The sequence below is a fragment of the Dipodomys spectabilis genome, unplaced genomic scaffold (assembly GCF_019054845.1).
Source record: "Dipodomys spectabilis isolate Male_0828 unplaced genomic scaffold, ASM1905484v1 ptg000288l, whole genome shotgun sequence".
NCBI classification, from domain to species: Eukaryota; Metazoa; Chordata; class Mammalia; order Rodentia; family Heteromyidae; genus Dipodomys; species Dipodomys spectabilis.
Window position 1 is genome coordinate 6,083,195 of NW_024870965.1, and position 26,235 is coordinate 6,109,429.

Consider the following 26,235-nt stretch of genomic DNA (forward strand, 5'->3'; position numbering starts at 1 on the left):
AGTTCAAGCCCAATCCCCACAACCGACCAAAAAACAGAAAACAAAAAACCTAATCCACTTCCCATTCTGTTACCAAGTTAATATTGCTGAAACATCGGTGATTGTGCTGTTTCTGTGCTTCAAATTCACCTGCAGAATAGTCGAATGCCTTTGTGATATGGACCTAACAATTAAAGGCCCATCTCCTAGGCACCTTTCAGGTTGTTTTTTGTTTTGTTTTGTTTCTTTGTGCAGACCCAAGCTTCACAGTCATGCTTGGCTTGTTTGATCAGCTGTCACTCAACTCTTGAGCCATGCCTCTAGCCTGGCTTTTTGAATTGGAGATAGAATCTCATGTACTTTTCTGGTCTGGCTTTGAACAGTTAACCTCCAGGCCCTAAATAGCAGGGATTATTGGCCTGAGCCATCAGTGCTCAGCATTTCCAAAATCTTTGTAGCATTCACACAAGCTATCCTAAGCCAGTTTATACCCCACTGTCTTGACACAGGCTGCCCCTTCTCTCTGGAATGTGGACAGCTACAACCTCTTGTTCTTTTTGGCTGTAGTTTAGCTTTATTCTTCAGACTTGGGTGAACTCTACTGTAGTTGTTTCTATACATCTCAGATTACTGCTACAGTACCATGCATCCTGCTAGATTATAAATTCCTTGGTTAATATCATACTGTTACTGCTGTCTAGAATAAGGTGTTCTGTGTGTGTGTGTGTGTAACACACACACACACACACACACACACACGCGCCAAATTAATGGGATTTCTTGAGTGTGTGTGCATATGTGCATGCAGGGTGCATGCCCAAGTGTGCCCTTGTGTGTGTGCTAGTACTGGAGCTTGAAGTCAGGGCCTCAATTTCTCCCTTGGCTTTTTTTGCTGATACTTTACCACTTGAGCCATAACTCCCTTTAGCTTTTTTTTTTTTTTTTTTTTTTGGTGGTTAATTCTAAGAGTCTCACAGACGTCTGTTCTAGGATCTCAGCCTCCTGATTGGTTAGGATTACAAGCTTGAGATACCAGGCACCAGCAATGGGATTAAAAAAAAATCTTTTAGCAAAGGTTTATGTTAATATAACATGGCTAAAGTAGTAAGAGATAGAAAATGAGAAGTAATTCCTCTGTATCTATCTGTAATTGTTACACTTCACCCATACTGGGAACCTTCCGGACTTCCTTATGCCAATCTTGCCAACTTTTTTTTTTTTTGCCATTTCAAATGAGAAGATGAAAACCCTTCTCTAATCTCTTACTCTTTTTTTTCCCTCCCAGTTCTGGGGGCTTGAACTCGGCCTGGGCACTGTCCCTGAGCTGCTTTTGCACTGGCACTTTGCCAGTGGCCCAGCGCTACTTTCGGCTTTTTCTATATATGTGGTACTGAGGAATTGAACCCAGGGCTTCACGCATGCTGGGCAGCACTCTACGACTGAGCCACTTTCCCAGCCCCAGTCCTTACTTTTCTTACACTGAGATCACTGCCACTTTTTACCACTTGACCAGTGACCTATGAGTCTAGCTAAGGTACAGAAGAACCACAAAAACTGCTCTGCCTCATGTTATCCATGGCATTTTCTTTTCTCAACCCTCCTCCCTATGCTGATGGTCAAACCCAGGGGCTTACATGTGTTATGCAAGTGCTCTACTACTTAATTATGCCTCTCTCTCTTCTCCTCCCCCCCTCCCCCTCCTCTCCCTCCCTCTCCCCCCCTTCTCTGCTTCTCCTCTTTCCTAACAGTTTAATATATGAAGAAAAAAAAGAATTCAGTCTCTGCTTTTGCTGTCTATTGCTGCACTGTTGTTTGAAACAGTAGTTTCGGTAGTGTATATTAAATACTTCTGTAAATCAGAATTTCAAGTGTGGTTCCACACCACAAGGGTAAGTCCTGGTGCCAGGCTCCCAGGACAAATCTACATCCCAACTCATTCAGGTAGTTGGCAGAATTCAGTTGCTTAGGGATTGAGGCTTCAGGTCCAGTTCCTTGCTCGGTATCAACTGGGAAACTCAGCTACTTAAAGCATCTTCAAACCAACAATGGTCTGATGAACCCACACACTTTTGAAATTTCTGTCTTCTGCTACAGTTATTCTGTCTCCAGCCCAAGAAACCCAAACTATGTCTAAGGACTTGTGTAATTAAATGGTCCACCCAGTACTCTAGTGTCATTTTCCAATTTTAAACTTTTTTTTTTAATGATATCTAGAGGCTGGGAAGGTGGCTCAGTGGTAGAGTGAGTGCTTGCCTTGCAGGCATGAGGCCCTGGGTTTGATTCCTCAGTACCACATAAGTAGAAAAAGCTGGAAGTGGTGCTGTAGCTCAAGTGGTAGAGCGCTAGCCTTGAGCTGAAGAGCTGAGGGACAGCAGCCAGGCCCAGAGTTCAGGTCCCACAACCAAAAAAAAAAAAAGATATCTAGGGGCAGGGAATGTAACTTAGTGATAGGGTGCTTTCCTAGCATGCATGAGGCCCTGGGTTCAATTCCTTGATATCACATAAACAAAAAATTAGTAAAATACAAAAGGAAGCATAACCATTAAAAATTATTCCAAGAAACTATATCTAAAAGTCATTTTTCCATGTAACAAGCTCACAGGTTGTAGAGGTTGGGGTGTGGAGATATCTTCAGGTCATTCCACATGCCATATCATCTATAAGAGGTACATTGTAAACCCAGAGTTCAGTGTTCCCTTTGAACAGTTCCTTGGTCAGAAAATATTCATTTATTAGTTAAAGAGTCCAGGCACATAGGTGAGTAAAGTTGCAGGGATGTGGTATGTCAGCTCAGAATCCTGGTGGCCACATTTATGGTGGATGAAGTTAGCAAAATAAAACTCTTTTTTTCTTCTTTTGTGCTAATACTAGGGCTTGAACTACACTCTCCCTTAGCATTTTTGCTCAAGGCCAGCCACTTTACCGCTTGAGTCACAGCTCTACTTCTGTTTTTTGGTAATTAATTGGAGGTAAAAATGTCATGGACTTTCCTTCCTAGGCTAATTTTGAACCAAGATCCTCAATCTCAGCCTCCTGAGTAGCTAGGATTGCAGTCATGAGCCACAGGTGTCTGGCCAAAAGTTTCAACTTCTGAAACTTGTAAATTAAAAATTTACAAAATACCAAGGGCAGTCTATTATTTAGATAAAGACTTTTCCTTAATGGATTTTTCTTAAGTTACACTTTCCATTTGACAGTCAAGATTCTCCACAAGACTATTTGAATCCCAAAGCACCATTATTATTCAAGTTGGTTAATAGACTGTAAAGGGAAGACTTCCAAAATAATCTTAGACTATACAAATGCCAAAGCATAAAGGGCAGTGAGGAAATGGAATCCATGAAAATAATTTTGCTTTGCTTCAGCTACTATGTCTTTTGGTACGTATTTACTGTGTATTATGGCATGTGGCTCCTACATTTAACAATATAAAATTTAAGGTCTTTCCTGATATTGTGACATTGTCCTTACAACACTGTATTCTTGCCCATACCAAATTAGTGATTCAGCCTTATAACCACATTATTTTGATGAATTAATAATAAAAATAATTCATATTGTATATTTATTATCTGACTGGGCCAGTTTTCTTCATTAATTACTTCAGAGTTTTCTTGGTTTGTTTAATCTCGTTTTCTGAAACTCTCATTCCTCTTCATTGGCACCTGCCATTTTTCTGTCTTTAAATTTGACGAGGTGCCCATCTAAGTGATCGCAGCTTTCTCCTTATGTGACTGCATGGTTTCACTGACATGTAGTCTTCAAGGTGCATCTCTGGTAGCAGAGACTTTTTCCTTTTAACCCTGAATGTATTGCACTCTATGCATTTTGCATATCTAAACATTCTTGGGCAGTTACTGCCTTCCACCTGTGGCTATGGTTAGTGCTTCTGTGATCCAGAGAGAAAAATACCTGTTCGAAGCTTTTTCAGTTGGTCCGTGGGACTTGAACTCTGGGCCTGGGTACTGTCCTTCAGCTCTTCAGCTCAAGGCTGGCGCTCTACCACTTGAGCCACAGCATCACTTCTGGTTTTCTGGTGGTTTATTGGAGATAAGAGTCTCACGGACTTTCCTGCCTGGGCTGGCTTTGAACCAAGATCCTCAGATCTCAGCCTTATGAGTAGCTAGGATTACAGGCGTGAGCCACTGGCCCTCAGCTTTGTTTTCAGTTCTTCAGAATATATGCCCAGAAGTCTAGAAGTTGTTTGTCTGTTGTAGGGCTTGAACTCTCGGCTTAGGTGCTATCCTCAGCTCTTCAGGTCAAGGCTAGCGCTCTACCACTTGAGCCACAGCACCACTTGTGGTTTTCTGGTGGTTTATTGGAGATAAGAGTCTCACGGACTTTCCTGCCCAGGCTGGCTTGAACCGTGATCCTCAGATCTCAACCTCCTGAGTAGCTAGGATTACAGTTGTGAGCCACTGGTGCCCGGCATCCAGAGGTTTTTTTGGTTTTGTTTTTCAGTGTTTCAAAAGCTGGACTTGGACTCAACCTGTAAATGGAGAAAAACTAGTACCTCTTTTATCATTCTTTTTCTTCTCCAATCCCCATTGGTCAAAATGGAATTCTTTTTTCTTTTTTTTTGCTCCTGAAATTTTTTTTTTTTGGTCAGTCATGGGGCTTGAACTCTGGACCTGGGCACTATCCCTGAGCTCTTCAGCTCAAGTGAGCACTCTGCTGCTTGAGCCACAGTGCCACTTCCTTGAAATTTTTACCCAGAACATACATACAGATAGTTAAATAAGTTACCTTAGAGCATGCTCTTCTATCTAAACCTCCATGAATGGAATAAAACTTAATAAATAAGGTGTATGGTATATGCAGTGACAGTGAGTGCTAGAGGAAAACAAAGCGAGGAAGAGAGGGACAGAATAGATTAGCTGGGTAGCTGTAATAGCATGGATGGAAAAAAAGCATTCCTGAAAGACGGAGCTCCCTCCCCCCCCATTTAATATGGAGGGCAAATGCTTCAGACCAGAGCAAGCAAGCCAGCCATACTGTTGGGCTGAAAATCAGATTTAGAGTGGCAAGAGCAAAGAAAATCATCACATGGAAAGAAGATCTGCTCAAAATCATGCCACAAGTGGTAGAGAGTAATCATAACCTAGAGGTCTTGACATGAAAATCTATGCCTAAGCACAGATTATATTTGAGGGCTGGGAGGTGGGGCAGCATGTGACTCAATGGTAGAACACTTACTACCGTATTACTGGCCCTGGGTTTCATTTCCCACACAGGGGGAAGAAGGACTGTGTTTCCCTAGTCTAATTCTCAAACCTTTCTCTAAAGTAATTTCTACAGTGAACACTGTTTGAAACTCATGGCTGAGCAGAGACCAGCATGTCAGCAAAAACACTGCTTCCAAACCATTTTTGTAATGGCTAATTTTAAATGCCTGCTTGGCCAGTGTACTTTGTTTGTAGCCAAAAACGAGTCCAAATGTTGCTGTAGAAGTATGTTTTTAGATATTTGTTAGTAACATTTAAATCACTAGACCTTGAGTGAAGTATTGTTTTCCTCCATAATACAAGCTGGCTTCAATCTGTTAAAGCCTCAAGGGAGAGGACTGAGGGTCCCTAGGCAGAGGTCCCTGTGTCATTGCTTTTCTGGACCTGCAGGCCGCTCTACAACTGCCCATCATGTGGGCCAGTTCCTAATCACTCCCAAACCACCCTCTTTACCTGGGTTAGATTTTGCAGTCTGCCATTGTACTCATTCCCTCTGTCCTACTTGCTAGCTACTCTTGTTCAGAGTTTCTCAGTCTATACCTTAGCAGCTGAGAGTGCAGCTAGGGAAAACACCTGCACACCGACTGATCTCACTTAAAGGTGACCACAAATCCCAAGAGCACCCTAAATGCCATCCAGCAGTGTTACCTGAGTCCTCTGGTCAGTGGACTTACCCGCTCTCCAACTATAATGCTTGATTCTCACTCCACTACTCTGTTCTCAACTCAGACTTAGAGATAACTGACCTTATAGCTGACTTCATGAAAAAGGGGGAGGAAGGCAGTTGAAGAGAATTTTCTCATCTCTCCCCCAGCGCTGGTCCATTGCATCTGCCTTCCCTCCCGTTCCATGGAGTGAATTGTCCTTGACCCGCCGTGCAGCCTTGCCTGTCTGCCTGCTTCTCCCTCACACTTAACACCATTTTGTTCCTCTGCTGTCTCCTCATGTTCTTCATGTACTTTTAACACTACTTTTATTTACCATCCACCACAGTTGTACCATGCTCTGGAGATCAGAAATAGATTTTTTTTGTGTGTATATGTGTTTTTGAAACAGGTTTTTTCTGGGTAGCCTCAAACTCAAGATCCTCCTGTCTCGGCCTCCCTAGTGCTAGGATCACAGACTTATATCACCATGCCTAGCAGAAATGTATTTTTGTTATTGCTTTATGGTCTTATTAGTATTACTGGGGGTTTGCACTTGCTAGACAAGTGTTTTACCATTTAGCCCCTAACTTTATGTTTTATTTATTTTTCAGATAAGATCTTGTGCTTTAGGTCTAGATTAGCCTTAAACCATAACCCACCTCCTAGACCTGGAATTTACTGTGTGAATTGTCATACTTGGCTTCATTTTGTTTGAGTTGTTTGCTGCCCTTGTTTTCAGGTACTAGGGTTAGAATTCAGGGCCGTGTTTACCACTTGAGTCATGCTCTAAACCCCTTGTCTTTCTCCCCCCTTTTGCTCACACTGGGACCTCCAGCGTGTGCACTACCCGCCTCCCCCATCGGTCTTGCTTGCTTGGATTTTTGCTTCTCTGCAGGCAGTCTATCACTACTTGAGCCAAACCTCCACTCTGGCTCTTGACTAGTTGAAGATAAAGAGTTTTATTTACCCAGGCTGGCTTTAAACCTCCATCATCACATCCAGCCTCCTGATAGCTAGCTGCTTGGCTTGTTTTTGAGACAGGGTTTCACTAGCTTCTTACCTGGTCTGGCCTTCAGTAACGCTTCTTGCACATAGTTGGGATTACAGAGCCACAGTGTCCTGCAGAAACGTATTGCATATGAGACTAACAGATAGCAAAGATCTTTCATTCCCATTCCCTTTGAACTGATTCACCTCTGGATATATACGGTAGCAGCCTAGTTTTTCACTCTCTATGACCTCCAGGGCAGAGATGATTTCTCCTCCTTGCTCTCTCCCCAAGGTTGTTGTGTAGTAATTGTTTCAAGAAGGCTAACAGGGCTTGCCCTAAGTTCACCCACGATTCCTCATCTTGTAATAATCCCTTCCTTACCATGTCTCCTATTCATGGTTGCTGCTTGCATGAGGGTAGTAGAAGAAGCTTGCTGGTAGGGCCAGTAAATGGCTTGTCTTTATTCCAGGTTGCTGCTTGCTTCCAAAGGCCTGCTGCTCAGTTAAGCTTTTTGTCCTTGTTTTTGAGGGGCAAGGATTACTACTGTGTCACCCAGATTGGTCTCAAACTCCTCAGCCTCCAAGCCCACATCTCTTCTGGCCCCTTTGTTGTTCTCTAGCAGATTTTTCCCAGCCTGTCAAGTGACTGGTGTAAGAAGAGCAGACTTTTCTATCAAAATGGGTTATTTAAAACTTCCTGCTTTGGCCTGGCAGCTTGGCTCTTATTGATAATTCTGCTAAAGTAATATCAGAAAATAAAAAATGGAAAAGTGGAACTGTTTGACTGCTTTGGGCTAAGGAAGGATTTTTGAAATATAAGGTTTTGTCCTACCTCAGATTGTTCAAGAAATAGCTGGGTTGTGGGTGTTTTAAGATTGCTTGTGTGCTATTAATCATATCTCAAAGTCTTTGTGGGTTTTTTTGTTTGTTTGTTTTGTGTTTTGGTGCCAGTCCTAAGGCTTGAACTCAGGCCCTGAGCACTGTTCTTTTTTTTTTTTTTTTGGTCCGGTCGTGGGGCCTGAACTCTGGGCCTGGGCGCTGTCCCTCAGCTCTTCAGCTCAAGGCTAGCGCTCTACCACTTGAGCCATAGCGCCACTTCCAGCTTTTTTCTTTTTGCTTATGTATTGCTGAGGAATCGAACCCAGGGCCTCAGGCATGCAAAGCAAGCGATCTACCACTGAGCCACCTTCCCAGCCCAAGCACTGTTCTTTTTGCTCAAGGCTAGCCCTCTACCACCTGAGCTACAGCTCCTCTTCCAGCTTTTTGTTAGATAATTGGAGCTCTCAGGGGAATTTCCTGCCAGACCTGGTTTCAAAACTCCATCCTCACATCCCAAAGTCATAATGGTTACTTTATGGAAATACATCTTACCCTCTTCAAACTAGCCAGTTAGGAGCAGATTGTGAACCTGAGCTTGGCCAATCCTAGCAGAGGGGTGGGGCCTGCTGTGATAGGGATAAAAGGACAGCAGCCTGCCGGCTCTTGTGTGCTTGCTTGACAGTTTTGGCTAATGGTGCACCCTTCTGCAGAAGTAAACTTTGCCTTGCCAAGCTCCTTCCAAGATGATTTCCTTAGGTGACACCACAGCATCCCAAGCCATTTTTAACACTAAACCGTCTGTACTGCTTCGGAGTAAGCAGGGCAAGGAGGTAGAGAGGAACCAGCAAGATGCTATCCTCAGCAGTTCTTGCTCAGGTCTGCTTTCTGGATCTGACATAAGATATGATGGGATACAACTCTCCGTGGCATATTTTGCAACCAACGTACATGGCAAGATATAAATATATTTTATCTTCTCCTTTTTAGCTTTGTGACCTTGGGAAAGTTACTTCTGTACCTCAATTCCTCTCTAAGATGAGACTAATAATGTTGCCTTGTTCATAGCATTCTTGGGAGTTGTTGGTTGAGTGAATTTAAATTAAAATGCATGGAATAACAGTATACATGAGAATACATAAGCTATGGTTATTGTTATTGTCATTATTTGCAGAACTATATTAGCTAAGCAAGCTTCCATTTGTATGTTTTCCTTTACGGTTCCTTGAGAGTTGATTTGAAGGTTCTTGTTTGGAGCACAGCTACTGGTATATCCTTGACCAAAGATCTGTCCTTCCTTTATGGCTCCTGATGGTTGAATTGCCTCACTTTTTATTTAAAGAAGTGTTCCACTGTAGAGAACAGTGATACCCAAATTGAAGCAGTAAAGCTAGAGTTGGGTTCCATTTGATATTAGCTCCAAAATACTGTATGTATGTATGTATGTGCGTATGTGTGTGTGTTTGTGTGTATATACATGTGTTTATAAGGGTTATTTGGTTTTTATAATTCCTTTAACATTTGTGGAAGTTGCCTGAGATCAGCCCATATATACTGTAATATAATTCTAATTTCTGGCCTGTTATCTACCTGCAAGTCAAACAACCCACTAGATGAGAATGCCTCGAGCAGCAAAATCTCTTGTGTGCACCTAGCTCACCAAATAATGCGAGAGCTGTGTGGCTAAAGTACAGCCACAATTCCAGTTTCCAAAAAGAACACTATCCTCTTGGTTTCCCCTCTCCATCCAATTTGGGGTTTAGGTTCAGTCCTAAAATGCAAGTTTCTACGTTACTAAATTAGTGGTCCAACTCCAGACATTACACTCTTTCTAGACTTTTTCATTCACTGCTGATGCTTTAGAAGTTGAGCTACTCCTCCAGTCCAGAGTTTTGAGGTTGGTTGTTGTTGTTGTTGTTGTTGTTGCTCTGTTCCTGGGGCTTGAACTCAGGGCCAAAGTGTTATCCTTGAGCTTTTTTTGCTCAAGATAAGACTCATGGACTTTCCTGCCTGAGTTAGCTTTGAACTATAACCCTCAAATCTTAACCTCTACTCTTTTTTTTTTTTGTCGGTTGTAGAGCTTGAACTCTGGGCCTGAGTGCAGTCCCTCAGCTCTTCAGCTCAAGGCTAGCACTCTGCCATTTGAGCCACTTGCGCTTTTCTGAGTGGTTTATTGGAGATACGAGTCTCACCGACATTGTTGCCCTGGCTGGCTTTAGACTGCGATCCTCAGATCTCAGCCTCCTGAGTAGCTAGGATTACAGGCGTGAGCCACCAGTACCCAGCTCTGGCTTTGGTCCTGAAACTATTCAAGGAATATTTGACTCACTGTTAATTAAACTTTTTAAAACCTCCTTTAAACAACCTTAACCATTCAATGATTGTGGGTTGAGCTTTTTGTGGGTCCTAAAAATTAAATCCTATGACAAGTGCAATTATTTCCAAAATTTAGTTTGCCTAATGTATAAAGAGACCTCAGTTCTGTCCAAACTACTTAGTACCATAATCCTTAATTTTAGGCTACCACATAAGTACACTGTCACTTTTCACAGTTCCACTCATGGACTCAGGGTATGGGGCATTCAACATTGGGCTGCTTGCCTGCCAAGCATGTGCTGAATGCTGAGCTAAACACTCAGTCTTGTTCTTAAATGTGACCTCTCATTGAAAAGAAAGTCTTCATTCTTTCATTCATTCAACAAATGTTTGTTCAACACTGCTGAGCCCTAGCAGTATAGACATGAACATGGCAAAGTCCCTGTTCTCAGTCACCTCTGAGAGATGTCTTTCAAACAGCAGGCTGCAGCTCATTAATGAATCTGAAATCATTATTTTACATGAATGAAACAACAGAACAGAATTTAGCACAAAACACCTAATTAGGTGTTTCTTAAACATGTGGTTTTAGTTACATGTATGTAGTCAATATATGCTCCATTCATTCTGGAAAAAATTAAGAAATATGGTTCTAGAATCCCTGAATTGCAGTCCAGGTTAAACCTTGTTTTAATGTCCATCAGCAAAGTTATAAACAAAGTAGCCTTTTATTCAATATAGGCATACCTTCTACTGTGTCAGGGATAGAAACAGAAGCAGTCTTTGACCATAATGAACTGAGAAAGAATGTAAACAATCACAAATTAGTTGTTTCACTAGAAGTGGTACTGTGGCCCAGAATGGTAGAATGCTAGCCTTGAGCCAAGCCCTGAAACCAGCTCCCAAAGACATTTGAAAATTTGGAAAATGCAGATAATCAGAACTAGTGTGTGTGTTTAGCATGCATATAACCTTCCCCCAATATGTAAAACAAAAATATTAGGAAAGAATATTTTATCAGGGCTGGGAAGGTGGCTCAGTGGTAGAGCGCTTGCCTTGCATGCCTGAGGCCCTGGGTTCGATTCCTCAGTACCACATAAGCAAAAAGAAAAAAGCCAGAAGTGGTGCTGTGGCTCAAGTGGTAGAGCGTTAGCCTTGAGCTGAAGAGCTGAGGGACAGCGCTCAGGCCCAGAGTTCAGGCCCACGTCCGGACTCCAAAAAAAAAAAAAAAAGAATATTTTATCAGTAAATACATGCATTTGCAACTCACCTCCCCTACCCAACTCCCAAGTCAACCAAGGGCCTTTGCATCCCAGGCAAGCCCAGTACCATTGGCCTACATCTCCAGCCCTTGAGCGTCTTTTGTTGTCCTTATTGTGTGGTGGTTGTTGTTGTTGCTTATTTGGGATTTTTGTTTCTTTTTGTTTTTTGAGGCAGGGTCTTGCCATGTAGCTCAAGGTAACCCTGAACTCTTGAGCTTCCTGCTTCTACCTCCCCAGTGCTGGGATTAAACGTTTGTTCTGGGCCTGTATGTACTTGCTCATTCTAAAACGATGTTTACTATGAGTCAAGCACTCTCCACATATTCTCTCTCTCTCTCTCTTTCTCTCTCTCTTCCTCCCCCCTCCCTCTCCCTCTCCCTCTCTTTGTTGGTCGTGTGGCTTGAACTCAGGAGCTGGGCTCTGTCCCTGTGCCCTTCAGCTGAAGGCTAGCTTGAGCCACAGCGCCACTTCCGGTTTTCTGGTGGTTTATTAGAGATAAGAGTCTCTAGGACTTTCCTGCCCAGGCTGGCTTTGAACCAGGATCCTCAGATCTCAGCCTCCTGAGTAGCTAGGTTACAGGTGTAAGCCACTGGCTCCTGGCACACATTCATTCTCTTAACCCTTACAACAGCCCTTCTTAGAGTCCAGGTACTGAAAGGTTAAATATTTTCCTCCAGGTTGAAATAATGAAAAGTGAAATCAGAATTTGAGCCAAAGTACTCTAGCTCCAGGATTTTGAATTTGAATCAAATAGATATTTTTGTTGTTGGTAGGTAGTAGTGGGTTTTTTTTGTGTGTGTGTGGGCTGTGGTTTTTTTAGGCATATTAATCTTAAAAATGTATCAAATAGGGGCTGGGAAGGTGGCTCAGTGGTAGAGTGCTTGCCTTGCATGCCTGAGGCCCTGGGTTCGAATCCCCAGCACCACATAAGCAATAAGAAAAAAGCCGGAAGTGGCGCTATGGCTCAAGTGGTAGAGCGCTAGCCTTGAGCTGAAGAGCTGAGGGAAAGCGCCCAGGCCCAGAGTTCAGGCCCCATGACCGGACCCCCCCCCCCCAAAAAAAAAAAAAATGTATCAAATATAGCCCAGTGTGGTGGCTCACACCTATAATCCTAGCTACTCAGGAGGTTGAGATCTGAGGATCTGGTTCAAAGCCAGCCTGGGCAGGAAAGTCGTGAGAGTCTTATCTCCAATAAACCACTCAGAAAACCAGAAGTGGCTCAAAGTGGTAGAGCGCTAGCCTTGAGCTGAAGAGCTGAGGGACAGCGCCCAGGCCCAGAGTTCAAGCCCCAGAACTGGAAAAAAAAAATCAGGGGCTGGGAAGGTGGCTCAGTGGTAGAGTGCTTGTCTTGCATGCATGAGGCCCTGGGTTCGATTCCTCAGCACCATATAAGCAAACAGAAAAAAGCCGGAAGTGGCGCTGTGGCTCAAGTGGTAGAGCGCTAGCCTTGTGCTGAAGAGCTGAGGGACAGCGCCCAGGCCCAGAGTTCAGGCCCCATGATCAGACCCCCCCCCCCCCCAAAAAAAAAAAAAATCAAATTTACATGAAGAAACCAAGGCTAAACAGCTAAGTCTTCTCAGTCCAATGTCTTTTCTACTGCAGTTCAGAGACTTTAATTTGTATTCATTGTAATCATAGTATACCCTTTTTTATCTGTGATTAATTTGAATGTAATAGAAGGTGTCCTTTGATATAAACCAGAACTGAGGAGCTTGGAGAGCAACCCAATCCTGAGCTGTGTGGTTGGTGGGGATGTTGTAGTGATTCCTCTGTTGCTCTGTGGTCTGAGGGAGATGATTTTGTGCCAGCCTCTGGCTGGCTCACTTTTTCTTTAGTATATTGAAGTATTTGAGAAGAAAGCCGCAAGCTAAAGTTTAGATGAAACTAGGGGCGACACAGATGTCCACACTGGCAGAGCTTCATAGGTACCTCCTTCAGTGCATCCACCCCTTTGGATCAGAACAGATCCGTCCCTGGATCAGAACAGCATGGCCTTTGAGCGCAGGTTTTCTTGACAAGAGTGGCCCACAGTGTCAGTTTATGTAGCGCTTCAGCTTCCATAGTGCCCTCAGAGCAAAAGCTAAGCAAAACTAATTGTGCCCTTACGCTAGTAAGTGCCCTTACACAGTAGTCCTGCCCCAATTCAAATAAGCCAGCTTCTATCTAGGATTGTTCAGATAAAACATGCTAGATTATCCATTTTTCCCAAATATGTGTTTCTAGACTTCTGGCATCTGCTACTATTGAGACAACAAATCAATAAAAACATATACAAAACAAATTAGTGGAAATCTTACTGACATCCAGTCATATCTTGTTCAGCAGCTTGTTTGGTTTGTTTTTCATAGATTCATATTCTTGGCTGGGATTTCATTTTGCATATTTATAATATTTTTGGTTATAAACATTGCTTCTAGTTTGTAAGATGGAGTTAACAGCTCGGTATCACATGATGTCTAAGAGCATGGGTTTCTACACAGTGGGTTTTACACAGGCTCATTGAGCCTTGAAGGGAGTTTTTGCTCAAGAGGTACTAAATAAAATAAGTTTGGATGGTAGTAAGATAATTTTTTTTTAAGGAATGACAAAGAATGAAACCAAATTAGAGAAGCACTGAAAAGCACTACTACTAATTTTATGAATTTCACTATTAAAACGTAGCATGAATAGCTAGCAGCAAAAAGTCATTATCATTAGAGGAATTGCACAATTGGAATCATTCAGTAAAAGGTTCATCCCTCCTGTGGCTTTCATTTATTTACAGTTACCTCATTAGATCTCCACTTAAAATAGGCATCATCCATATTGCCTGCCTAGCCCTGGCAGGACTTTGAGGCAGAAGGACCTGATAAGTGTTGCTGACCTTGAATTAAACTCCTGTCTTCAGCAGGCAGCCTGCCCAGTGTTTAAAGATTGAGCCTCCCAGGCGTGTTCTCTAATAATAGATCGAGGAAATAAGCCCTAAGAGGAGCAGAAACATTTGGAGGACATCTCTTTATCGGGCCAACTCTGTCTGGAAGGGCTTACCCTCTTTTCTTCTGAATCAGTTCAGGGGGAAAAAATCATACTTTACAATGTAAATTCTGAACATTTTTTCAGAAAAGTGCTGCTGTTCGTATGAAGAGGTGGCTGATCAGAGAACATATGTGGAATTGTTTTTCCTGCTATGGTTGAGATGTGTAGCACAAGATATAAATGCTTTCCTTGTGACTAAAATTACTCACGTTTAGAATTAGGGCTGCATTTTTTAATTTATGAAGTAACTTATTTAAAAGGTGTTTGAGCCGGGTGCTGATGGCTTACACCTATAATCCTAGCTACTCGGGAGGCTGAGATCTGAGGATCGTAGTTCAAAGCCAGCCTGGACAGGAAAGTCCGTTAGACTCTTACATCCAGTAAACCACCAGAAAACTGGAAGTGATACTGTGGTTCAAGTGGTAGAGCGCTAGCCATGAGCTAAAGAGCTGAGGGACAGCGCCCAGGCCCAGAGTTCAAGCCCCACGACCAACCAAAAAAAAAAGAGTTGAAACTTTTACATTTAGGTCTTTGATGTTTTTTCCTTTTTCCTTTCCTGTTGTGATATACAGTGGGGTTACCTTTGCACACATCGGGTGTTAAGTGTACTTCCTTTTGCGTCCTGTCATCTGGTCCCTCATTCATGCTTATTCCCTCCCTCCCATCTCCACACACGAGTTGCATAGTTCGCTTTCATCTGTGTCCCGTGCAGCCAGTGTGCGCCATTGTACGTCTTCACCCTTTTCTCTCTGATTCTGTGTCCTCCCCCTCCCTCCCACAGATGTGCACGTGAATACCATATATAAGGTAAAGGGTACAGAGTCATCAGAAAATGAAAAAAATTCAGAAAAAAATCCTTTGTTTCCATGACTTTGGAGTTTCAGTATGTTTCTTACTTTCTATACATATGAAGAGACTGTCCTCTTTTGGTCTCAACTGCATGTGAGTATCTAGAATTCTGTGTAATGTGTCTTATCCCAGTGTGTTTTAGATCTTCCTTCTGCATGTCAGGGAGGACATCGGCTGCTTGTCTCTGGTCTTGGCTTACCTCACTTAACATGATTTGTTCTAGTTCTGTCCATTTCCCTGCAAGTAACATTTTATTCTTTCTAATAACTGTGTAAAATTCCATTATATATAGGTACCCCATTTTTTTGGATCCACTCATCTATTGTGGGGCATCTAGGTTGTTTCCATATTTTGGCTATTGTGAATGGTGTGTCAATGAACATGGATATGCAGGTTTCCTTATCCTATCCTGGCTTGTAGTGCTCAGGGTAGATGCCCAGGAGTGGTATGGAATTTTATGAACCTCCAGACTACTTTCCAGAGTGCTTGTATTAGTTTACATTCACACCAGCAGTGCCAGTAGTGTTCCTTTTCCCCCGCATCCTCACCAGCATTTATTGTTAGAATTCAAGATGTTGGCCAGTCTGACTGGGGTAAGATGGTATCTCAGGGTTGTTTTGATTTGCATTTCCTTTACTGCTAGGGATGATGAGCATTTCTTCATGTTTCTTTGCCATTCTTGCCTCCTGAAAAGTCTCTCCTTAGCTCCCTTGCCTATTTAGTGATTGCTGTATTAAGTTTGGGTGGGGTTAGTTTCTTGAGCTCCTTGTATGTATTGGACATTAGGCCTTTATTTGCTGTACTGCTGGTAAAGATCTTTTCACTTGGTTGGCTGTCTTTCTTTTTATCCATTTTGAATAAATATTTTGTGTATTCTGTGAGGTAGGAGCCCTGCTTCATTCATTTGTTTTCAGGTGTCCAGTTGTCCCAGTTCCATTTGTTGAAAAGACTGTTCTTTCCTCTAACGAAATTGTTGTACTGGTAACATGCTATATTAATTGCGGAATTCTGTGCTAAGTTTTGAAATAAGGTAGTGTGACGTTTCCAACTTCTTCTTGATTACCTTGGATGTTCTGATTCTTTTTTTTTAAATTTAATTTAATTTTATTTGTGAACATACTGTACAGAGGAGTTACAGTTACATGGGCAGGATAATGCATACATTTCTTACCAAGCATTGCAGCCTCCTCCTTTGTTTACCCTTCACATCCCTTCCCAGCCTCCCCCCTCCCCCCCAATCCCAATCCTTCTCCTTCCCCCCCCCCCCCCCCCCACCAACGTTGTAAAGCTCGTTTTGGACATGACAACTTGTACTTCTTATTGTTCCAACAGGTCCACCTGTTGGATGTTCTGATTCTTGAATTCCCACACAAATTTTAGGATTTGTTAATTTCTGCAAAACTATAGTTGATGAGGATTGCAGTGAATTTCCACCTCATTTGAGGGACAAGGGAGTATTATCAACTTAACAATATTAAGCCTTGTGGCTCATGAACATGGAGTGTTTTTCTATTCAATTCTTTTCATGTATAAGTCATATATGCCTGTTTATTTTTTGATGTAGCTGTAAATGGAATTATTTGGTTAATATCTTGTTTATGACTAGTATATAAAGCACTTGATTTTTGTACATTGTTTTTGTATATTTCTTGTGATTCTCTTTATGTAAAACCATATTGTTTGCAAATAGAGCTAGATGATTTTGTTTCCTTTTTTTTCCCCATCCTAGATGCTTTTTACTGTATCCTGGTTAGAACTTCCAGCACATACACATACATGTACATATATATATATATATATATACACACACACACATATGTATGTATATATATATATATATACACACACACACACACACACACACACACTTTTCTTTTTTGGGGTAGTCCTGAGCCACAGTGCCACTTCCAGCTTTTTCTGTTTATGGGTACTGAGGACTCGAACTCAGGGCTTCATTGCATGCAAGACAAGCACTCTACACTAAGCCACATTCACCGCCCTCCAGCACATATTAAATAGAAGTAATGTGAGCAGACATCCATGTCTTATTCCCATTTGAAAGGAAAAGCTTCAGTCTTTTTTTTTTTTTTGGGGGGGGGGGGGTTCCAGTCGTGGGGCCTGAACTCTGGGCCTGGGTGCTGTCCCTCAGCTCTTCAGCTCAAGGCTATCACTTGAGCCACAGCACCACTTCCAGTTTTTCTGGTGTTTTTAATTGGAGGTAAGAGTCTAATGGGGAATGGCGCTGGCTCAAGCGGTAAAGGGCTTGCCTTGAGCTGAAGAGCTGAGGGACAGTGCCCAAGCCCAGAGTTCAAGCCCCACGACCGACCAAAAAAAAAAAAAAATCTAGAAAACTTTTTTTTTTTTTTTTGCGGGGCGGGGGGGGGGGGAGGGAGATGGGAAGGGATGGGAAGGGGAAACAAAGGAGGAGGCAACAATGCTTGATAAGAAATGTACTCATTATCTTGCCCATGTAATTGTAACCCCTCTATATGGTATTTTCACAGTCAAAAAAAAAAATGTCTCATGGACTTTCCTCCCCAGGCTGGCTTTGAACTGTGATCAGCCTCCTGAGTAACTAGGATTACAGATGTGAGCCACCAGTGCCTGGCCTGTAGAGGTTTTCATAGATGCTCTTTATCTGGTTGTGGGTATTTCTTCATTGGTTTTGTTTGTTTTGCCATTCCTGGGGCTTGAACTCTCAGCCTGGCGCAGTTCAAAGTTTTTGCTCAAGGCTAGTGCTCTACCACTTAAAGGGTGTAGATATTTCATATTCCTGCTTTGTTGAGTTTCATCATGAAAGATAGAGATTTTTGTTAAATGCTACTCTACATCTATTGATAGGAGTTATTGAACTTTTTTTAAAAAATTGTATTTGTAAGATTTGTTGGTCTGTGTTTTCTTACACTATCATTGTTTGGTTTAGCATTGTTCCTTATAGAATAAGTTGAGCAACCCTCCCTCCTTTCCCCTCCCTCCTCCCCTCCCTTCCTCCCTCCCTCCCTTCTTTCCTTCCTTCCTTCCTTCCTTCCTTCCTTCCTTCCTTCCTTCCTTCCTTCCCTCCCTCCTTCCCTCCTTCCCTCCCTCCTTCCCTCCCTCCCTCCTTCCTTCTTGCATGTATAAGGCCGTAGATTTAATCCCAGCACCACAACAGGTTTGAAAATCGGACAAACTAACCTATAAAGCTAACTAAGATCATAATAGCTGTTGTATATATGAAGAAGTTTCTGTGAGAAAGGTTATGAAAAATGTTTCTGAGCTACTTCTTGACAATAGAGAGCTAGCGATGTCCCTGTAACACCTGATGGTGCTCGATAGTATTAGCCTGGATGTGCCGCTGGCCTTGTTAGAATTCCTGGAGGTGGGTAGAACATAGTTTTAGATATCAAGGGAATCCATAATACCTCATTTTCACATTCTTCCTCTCTTCAGTTTTCACAGGTAACAGGCAAGGTTCAGTGTTGCACACAGTAGTGCATGCCATATACCTTTTAATTCAGGAGCAATCCTGAATCCAATGGCTCTGGCTTTTTATATTCTTAAAGATTCTTGATTTGGGGCTGGGAAGGTGGCTTCAGTGGTAGAGCACTTGCCTTGCATGCCTGAGGCCCTGGGTTTGATTCCTCAGCACCACATAAGCAAAAAGAAAAAAAGTCGGAAGAGGCGGTGTGACTCAAGTGGTAGAGCGCTAGCCTTGAGCTGAAGAGCTAAGGGACAGCGCCCAGGCCCAGAGTTCAGGCCCCACGACCAGGACCCCCCCCCCCAAAAAAAACAAAAAATTCTTGATTTTTTTTTTTGTTCTGTTTCCTCCTTTAAACTATTTCTCTCTTTCCCTCTCTCTCTCTCTCTCCCCTCTTCTCTCTTTCTCTCCCCCCACCCCTCTAACTATGTGTGTGTGTGTATGTATGTATTTATCATTCCTGCCCCCCCCCCCCCAAAAAAAAGCTGGGTGCCAGTGACTCACGTAATCCTAGGTACTCAGGAAGCTGAGATCTGAGGATGAGATTCTAAGCCAGCTTGTTCAGGAAAGTCTATTAGACTCTTATCTCTAATTAATCACAGTAAAAGCTTGAAGTGGTGTTGTGGCTCAAGTGTTAGAGTGCTAGCCTTGAGCAAAAAGAGCTCAGGGAAGCCGGGCGCTGGTGGCTCATGCCTGTAATCCTAGCTACTCAGAAGTCTGAGATCTGAGGATCGCGGTTCAAAGCCAGCCTGGGCAGGAAAGACCGTGAGACTCCTATCTCCAATAAACCACCAGAAAACCGGAAGTGGCGCTGTAGCTCAAGTGGTAGAGCGCTAGCCTTGAGCTGAACAGCTGAGGGACAGCGCCCAGGCCCAGAGTTCAAGCCCCCCAACTGACCGAAAAAAAAAAAAAACTTGGAACCTGGAAAGACTCTCCTTGTGCCGTTATGTATGGATACGCTTACAGTTTTGAAAATTTGGAGACCAACCAGACAAAGCAAATGGTTAGTATTTTTATGGCACATTCTAAGATATGTTTCCACTTCAGCAAAGGCCAATGATCTGTCATTGCACACCTGACATACATAGGCCTTTTTCCAGGCTTATGACTGTCCCTCGTGTTTGTGAGAGAGCCTGATCTGTTTCAAATAAAATCACAGGTTTTACAGACAGAGGGCTCCCAGGCAGTAAGCGCTGTCAATGTGGACGGGTGGGATTGTTAGTTACTCCTCTGCTTCTCAAGTTCCACATGGTGCTTCACATAATTCACGAGTAAAACTTTTTAAAGAACTTGAAGGTGGCTCAGTGGTACAATGCTTGCCTCACATGCATGAGGCCCTGGGTTTGATTCCTTGACACCACATAGAAAAAGCCAGAAGTGGTGTTGTGGCTCACAGTAGAGTGCCAGCCTTGAGCTGAAGAGTTGAGGGACAGTGCCCAGGCCCAGGGTTCAAGACCCACAACTGACCAAAAAAAAAAATGGGCTGGGAAGGTGGCTCAGTGGTAGAGTGCTTGCCTCCCATGCATGAGGCCCCGGGTTCAATTCCTCAGCACTACATAAGTAGAAAAAGCCGGAAGTAGCACTGTGGTTCAAGTGGTAGAGCGCTAGCCTTGAGCTGAAGAGCTGAGGGACAGCGCCCAGGCCAAGAGTTCAAGTCCCACGACCAACAAAAAACAAAACAAACCAAAAACAAAAAAAAAAAACCAGAGTCTCATAGAAGGGGGGGGGGGGGAGGGAGGAGGATGGAAAGGGATGGGAAGGGGAAACAAAGGAGGAGGCTACAATGCTTGATAAAAAATGTACTCATTATCTTGCCCATGTAATTGTAACCCCTCTGCACAGTATTTTCACAATAAAAAAATAAATAAAATTAAACAAAAAAAGAACTTCAAGTACCAGAGACAATTAAACTCTGTGTGCCCTGGGTGCTTGTCTCCTCTATTCTGTCCATAGTAAAAGCCATAAGTTCAGGACCAGAAGTCATATTTCAGCTTACCAACTATAAAAATCTGTTTTTACCAGCCCTTCAAAACTATTTGCTGGGTCTCAGTTCTTAGGAGACAAAGGTATCTTTTTTTTTTTTTTTGGTCGGTCATGGGACTTGAATCCTGGGCCTGGGCGCTGTCCTTCAGCTGTTCAGCTCAAGGCTAGCACTCTACCACTGGAGCCACAGCCCCACTTCATTTTCTGAGTGGTTTATTGGAGATAAGAGTCTCTGGGACTTTCCTGCCCAGGCTGGCTTTGAACCAGGATCCTCAGATCTCAGCCTCCTGAGTATCTAGGATTACAGGCCTGACACACTGGTGCTTGGCAAAAGGTACCTTTTAAGTTTATGGAAATGATTGCCATTCTGAGCCTGGGTTGACCTGAAGCAGTCACCCTTTGTGGGTATGAGAGACAGCTGAAGGCCACAGCTGAAGAATGAGCACTTGCAATTCTACCTGAGTACAGACTGTTTAGGATTTCTGCTACTTAATATCTGAAGTGGAAGGTTGCTGAGTTGTCTTATCTCTGCCTCCTACAGAAAGTACATTTCCCTTTAGACAATGAGACCTTGTCAGGAGAGACTTTGGGAATTGGGTGGAACAACCTGCTGAGCTAGTTTCATAAGGTTTGGATAAAGACTTAGCAGTGATAGGACTGTTTATCTCCACTCAGGCTGAGAAGCTGGAGCACTGGCAAAGGTCATCTGTTTGGCTATGATGGTGACAAATGTCATATGAATTGTAGGCTGCAACACCTGAGCAGGATCTTGACTTAGGTAGCCTTTCCTTTTTTTGTTTTGTTTTGTTTTTGTCGGTCGTGAGCCTTGAACTCTGGGACCTGGGCGCCGTCCCTCAGCTCTTCAGCTCAAGGCAAAAGTACTCTACCACTTGAGCCATAGCCCCACTTAGGTTTTTCTGAGTGGTTTATTGGAAATAAGAGTTTCTCAGCCTTTCCTGGGATGGCTTTGAGCCTCATATCTCAGCCTCCTGAGTAGCTAGGATTATAGGCTTGAGCCACCATGCCTGGCAGCCTTTTCTTCTTACAGTGTATGATTGGAGGGTAACCTGTTCAAAAGGTTTGAAGTGGTTTTGGATTTGAACAGGACTTCAGTGTGATGTTTCGTCTTATCAAAACACCATCATCATTCTTGCCTCTGGATTCCCTCTGATGCTTCTTCAGTGGTTCTGGCTCTGGCTTTCCTTACTCAAGGAGAAGCAATCTGCCATTTAAAATTACTGCTTGGTTGAAGCAAGTGCTCCCTTCAGAGCTGTGGTTTTGTAAGTTATTTTATAAGCGATTGTTTTATGTGTTTCTCAGAAGGTATGAGTCCTTTCTGGGATCACGAGACCGTGTTGATAATGAACTATACAACTTGTGGGCAGGGACAGGAGGGGAAACTGGGAGGGAGCAAGGGACAGAGTGACATGTATAACTGTAACCCCTCTATACATCATCTTTATAATAACAATTAAAAATCCTTTCTGTTTGCTTTTCTATATTATAGAAGAGTTTGAAGAATCTTGTCCTGGGCAGTTCTTTGTGTGTAATTTTTCTCTTTAGAAGTTTGTTTGGATTTTCTGTTTGTTCTTCAGTTTCATTTTTGTTTGGGAGGGATTGTTGATATATATTTTTGTTTGTTTGTTTTTGTTTTTGTCAGTCGTGGGGCTTGAACTCTGGGCCTGGGCACTGTCCTTGTGCTCTTCAGCTCAAGGCGAGCACTCTACCCCTTGAGCCACAGCACCACTTCCGGTTTTCTAGTGGTTTATTGGAGAAAAGAGTCTCAGGGACTCTCAGGGCTGGCTTTGAACCGAGATTCTCAGATCTCAGCCTCCTGGGTAGTTTAGGATTACAGGCGTGAGCCACCGGCACCCAGCTGGGTTGTTGGTTTTGTTGTTCCTACTGCTGTTTTTATTGATGGTTCTGGGGTTTTGCACTCGAGGCTTCACACTTGCTAGCAAGTGCCCTACCACCTGAGTCTTGCACCAACCCCTTTCTTTGCTCTGATTATTTTTGAGATAGGATCTCTGTTCTCAAGCCTTCCCCCTACTTATGCTTCTCACTATAGCTGGCTTGACAGATGTGTGCCACCATGCCAGCTTAAAGAATCAAGCTACTTTTCTTGTGAATGTCCCAATATGTCTAGGCTTCACTGATTTTCCCTTGTGATTATGTTCTGTTTAATACATTTGACAAGAAAACTGACAAAGGAAATGTTATACCCTTTATGTTTGATAAAGTCTAGAGTCACATAACATCATCTTTTCCAAAGATTGGTAATAGTTTCATTTGGGTAAGGTGATATTCACCAATTTTTCCATTGCAAGTGTATCTTTTAGCCTTTAGGAAAAATGGGAGAAGGGGCTTAAATACCTTGTGACTACAAGGATGGATATCATTCTCCACCCATCCTTACAAGAGGTTTATCATCCATGATCATTGCCTGACTGAATTTAGGCCTACAAAATGATGGTTAATTACAGATAACCCTCTAACACAGAAGAAATCTAACAGATTTGCTGTGTCTTAAGTTCTTATTTAATAAACTTGTACAACTTGCTGACCTCTAGGTGAACCCTGCTCCACCCTTTTGACTCCTTCTCACCTCTGCAGGTCCTGTTCCTGCTTTGTACCTTCCTAACAAAACTCTCCCCCAACCCAGTCTTCTGACTGGGAAAATGACATTTGTTCCTGAAGACCCTGTTTAGATAATAATGTTTTCTGGAAAGTTATTCCTCATGCAGATGGTAGGAGCATAGTTCCTTCCTTCCTCTCTGTCCCTGTTCTCCATGTTATTTATTCCTTTACATTATAATTTTCAAACTGCAGGCTAAATGATGAGGTTATCTTAACACATGCCATAAATCTTTGTTGGAAAGTAAAATATCCCTGCCTTCATATATCAGAAAGAAAAAGCTTAAGATAGTAAGAAAGCAGCTATTGTGTGTTTGTGTGTGTGTGTGTGTGTATCATTAACAGGTGAACATACAGTTCATCAGTGAGTCATCATTACTGGAGTTTCAGAGTTTTAAGGGAAAATAGCAAGAATGGGTATAAAGACTTCTTGTGTTTGGTGAAGTTGACTTGTAAATTAATGACTGTTCTGAGTCTTTCTCTTGTTCTCTTTTTCCTTAGTACTGGATGAACGAATACACCTCATCCATTGGGATTGGAGTTTTTCATTCAGGAATCGAAGTGTATGGCAGAGGTATGTCTCCATACACACAGTTTAAATATATTCATTCTGAAGATTTTGGTTTTTTTAAGGAAATGCAAATCATAATTATAGGTCTTTTTTATTTTTTGTCACTATTTCCATGTATTATTTTAAAAAGGAACATAAACTCTCTCTGTCCTTGTTTGTTTATACTGTGTTTGGAAAAAATGACCAACATAGAATAAGTTTGAGAAGGTACTCAAATACAGAGTATACATTCATTTCATTATCTTTTATCCTAAATAATATGTCTTATACAACATTTTCATCTTTTGAGATTGTTATGCCATGATTCATTAGTTCTAATACAGTTTCTAAGAAACTTCCCACTTTGAAAAATGGCAATGGCATGACAAAAACAATCATTTTTGGTTGGAAAAGAGCTGATGCTAGAGAATGTGAAACTTGAAACACCAATTTCCTGAGGGAATTTCAGAAATAATTAGGTTTTTAGACCTGTGTGTAGATATACACATAGTTAAAAATATCACTAAACACATCTTTGATTTCATCTAGCATTTTGCTCAAAAATGATAGATTCTTCTTCTGTGTCACCTTTTATTATGGTAAATGTGAAAGGAGCAGCTGTGTTTTCATTAGCTTTTCCTTTGTCTGTTCCCCCTCTCCGTGCAAAGTGATCTGCTCTTGATCAGGTTGCAAGCAGTAACAGTCTGCCTCTGTAGATCACATTGCCGAGTTCACTGAGGTTATACTAACACATCAGTTGGAATAAAAAAACTTACCCATAGCAGAAATGTCTTTTTTTTTTTTTCAATACTGAGGATTGAATTTAGGGCCTTGAGCTTGCTAGGCAGACATTCTAACACTTGAGGCATGTCTCCTCCCTTTTGTTTAATTTGAGGTAAAGTCCTGCTTTATGCTGGGCTGTTCTAGGCTGTGATCCTCCTACTTGTACTTCCTGAATTGCTGGGAATAACAGGCACATGCCCCTGTGCCCAGGTATTGTGCATTTCCTGTGGCTGGGATAACAGATGGACACCCACCACCATGCCTATCTGTTAATTGAGATGGAGTCTTGCAAAATTCTTTTTTCTTGAGCTGTTTTTGAGCCCCAATGCCTTGATTATAGGCTTGAGACACTTCACTGAGCTCAGAAATGTCTTTATTGCTTGCATGACTGGGAAGTCGTTATAATTGCTGAGAAAGTATTATTATTATAGTTGACTCAGGGCTAGCTCGTGTGTTTTGTTTTTTGTGTTTTTGTTTGGTTTGGTTTGTTTTTTTTGCGGTTCTAGGGATTGAACCCAGGGCCTCATGTTTGCTGGCCAAGTACTCTATATATCACTTAAGTGTGTCAGTATAGTAATTATTGCTGTCTTAGGAGAGGGGTTGCTAGGGACAGAATCCAAGACCTCATACATGGTAAGCTGGGCTCTCCTCCACAGCCACACACTGCTAATGTCTAATAGAACCAGAGCTTGAACGCACATGCTCTTAAATACCAGTCTTCCTGCCTACTCACTGATCCTTTTCTTAAAATGATTTAGGAATAATTAGAAGCATCATCCAATATACATATATATCCATCTAAACTTAGCAGAAAACGAATGACTTGTGCATTTTGTGTTTGTTTGTTTGTTTGTTGTGCTGGTATCAGGGTGCTCATGCTTTGCTCAGCCTTTTCACTCATAGTTGGCATTCTTTATCACTTGATCCATGCTTCTACTTCCAGCTTCTTGCTGGTTAATGAGAAATAAGTCTCAAGGATTTGTCTGCCTTGGCTGGCTTTGAACTGTGATACTCAGATCTCAGCTTCTAATGTCCAGTCTGATTATCTACAATATTTTTTAATAAGATTCTGTCAATAAAATATTTAAAGGGGCAGCAGAAATAGAGGTAAGACTCAAATGATAGAGTACTTACCTAGCAAATTCAAGGCCCTGAATTCAAACTATACCACCAAAAAGAGTTGAGGCTGAAGGTGTAGCTGTGGTTGAGACTCTTGAATTTAGACCCCAGGAAGAGGCGCTGTGGCTCAAGCGGTAGAGTGCTCACCTTGAGCTGAAGAGCGCAGGGACAGCACCCAAGCCCAGAGTTCAAGCCCCACGACCGACAAAAACAAAACAAACAGACCCCAGAACTATCCTCAAAAAAAATTAGGGTTGGTACAGTGATACATACCTGTAATCCCAGCACCCAGGAGGCAAGGCAAGAGGATTGTGAGTTCAAGCCCTACCTGAGCTACATAGCAAGGCCTGTCTCAAAAAAATGGGGGGAAAACCCCCTATGGTTTCTGTTTCTAAATGGGATAGTAAACATTCTCATTTGCATCTTGAAAGTCTGAATCAAAAGTAACCTTATACCAGCCTCGTTCTTTTCTATGCTGTGTTCTAAGACCTTTTGAGGTTCCACTTGATAAAAAGTGAGTTTAAAAATTTTTATTGTCAAGGTGTTACATAAGGTAGTGAGTGTATTTTTGTCAAACTTGTTACTCTCTCCCTCATTTTTCTCCCACTTG

General features: G+C 42.3%; 1 protein-coding gene across 2 annotated transcripts in view; it reads left to right on the forward strand.

Annotated features, from left to right (window-relative positions):
• Desi2 (desumoylating isopeptidase 2) overlaps positions 1–26,235 on the forward strand; it is a 49,097-nt gene that overhangs the window by 11,271 nt on the left and 11,591 nt on the right. For both annotated transcript variants that reach the window (XM_042701201.1, XM_042701202.1), the window contains exon 2: positions 23,675–23,747. In XM_042701201.1, the coding sequence (XP_042557135.1) occupies positions 23,675–23,747 (73 nt within the window). The remainder of the gene's footprint in view (positions 1–23,674; positions 23,748–26,235) is intronic.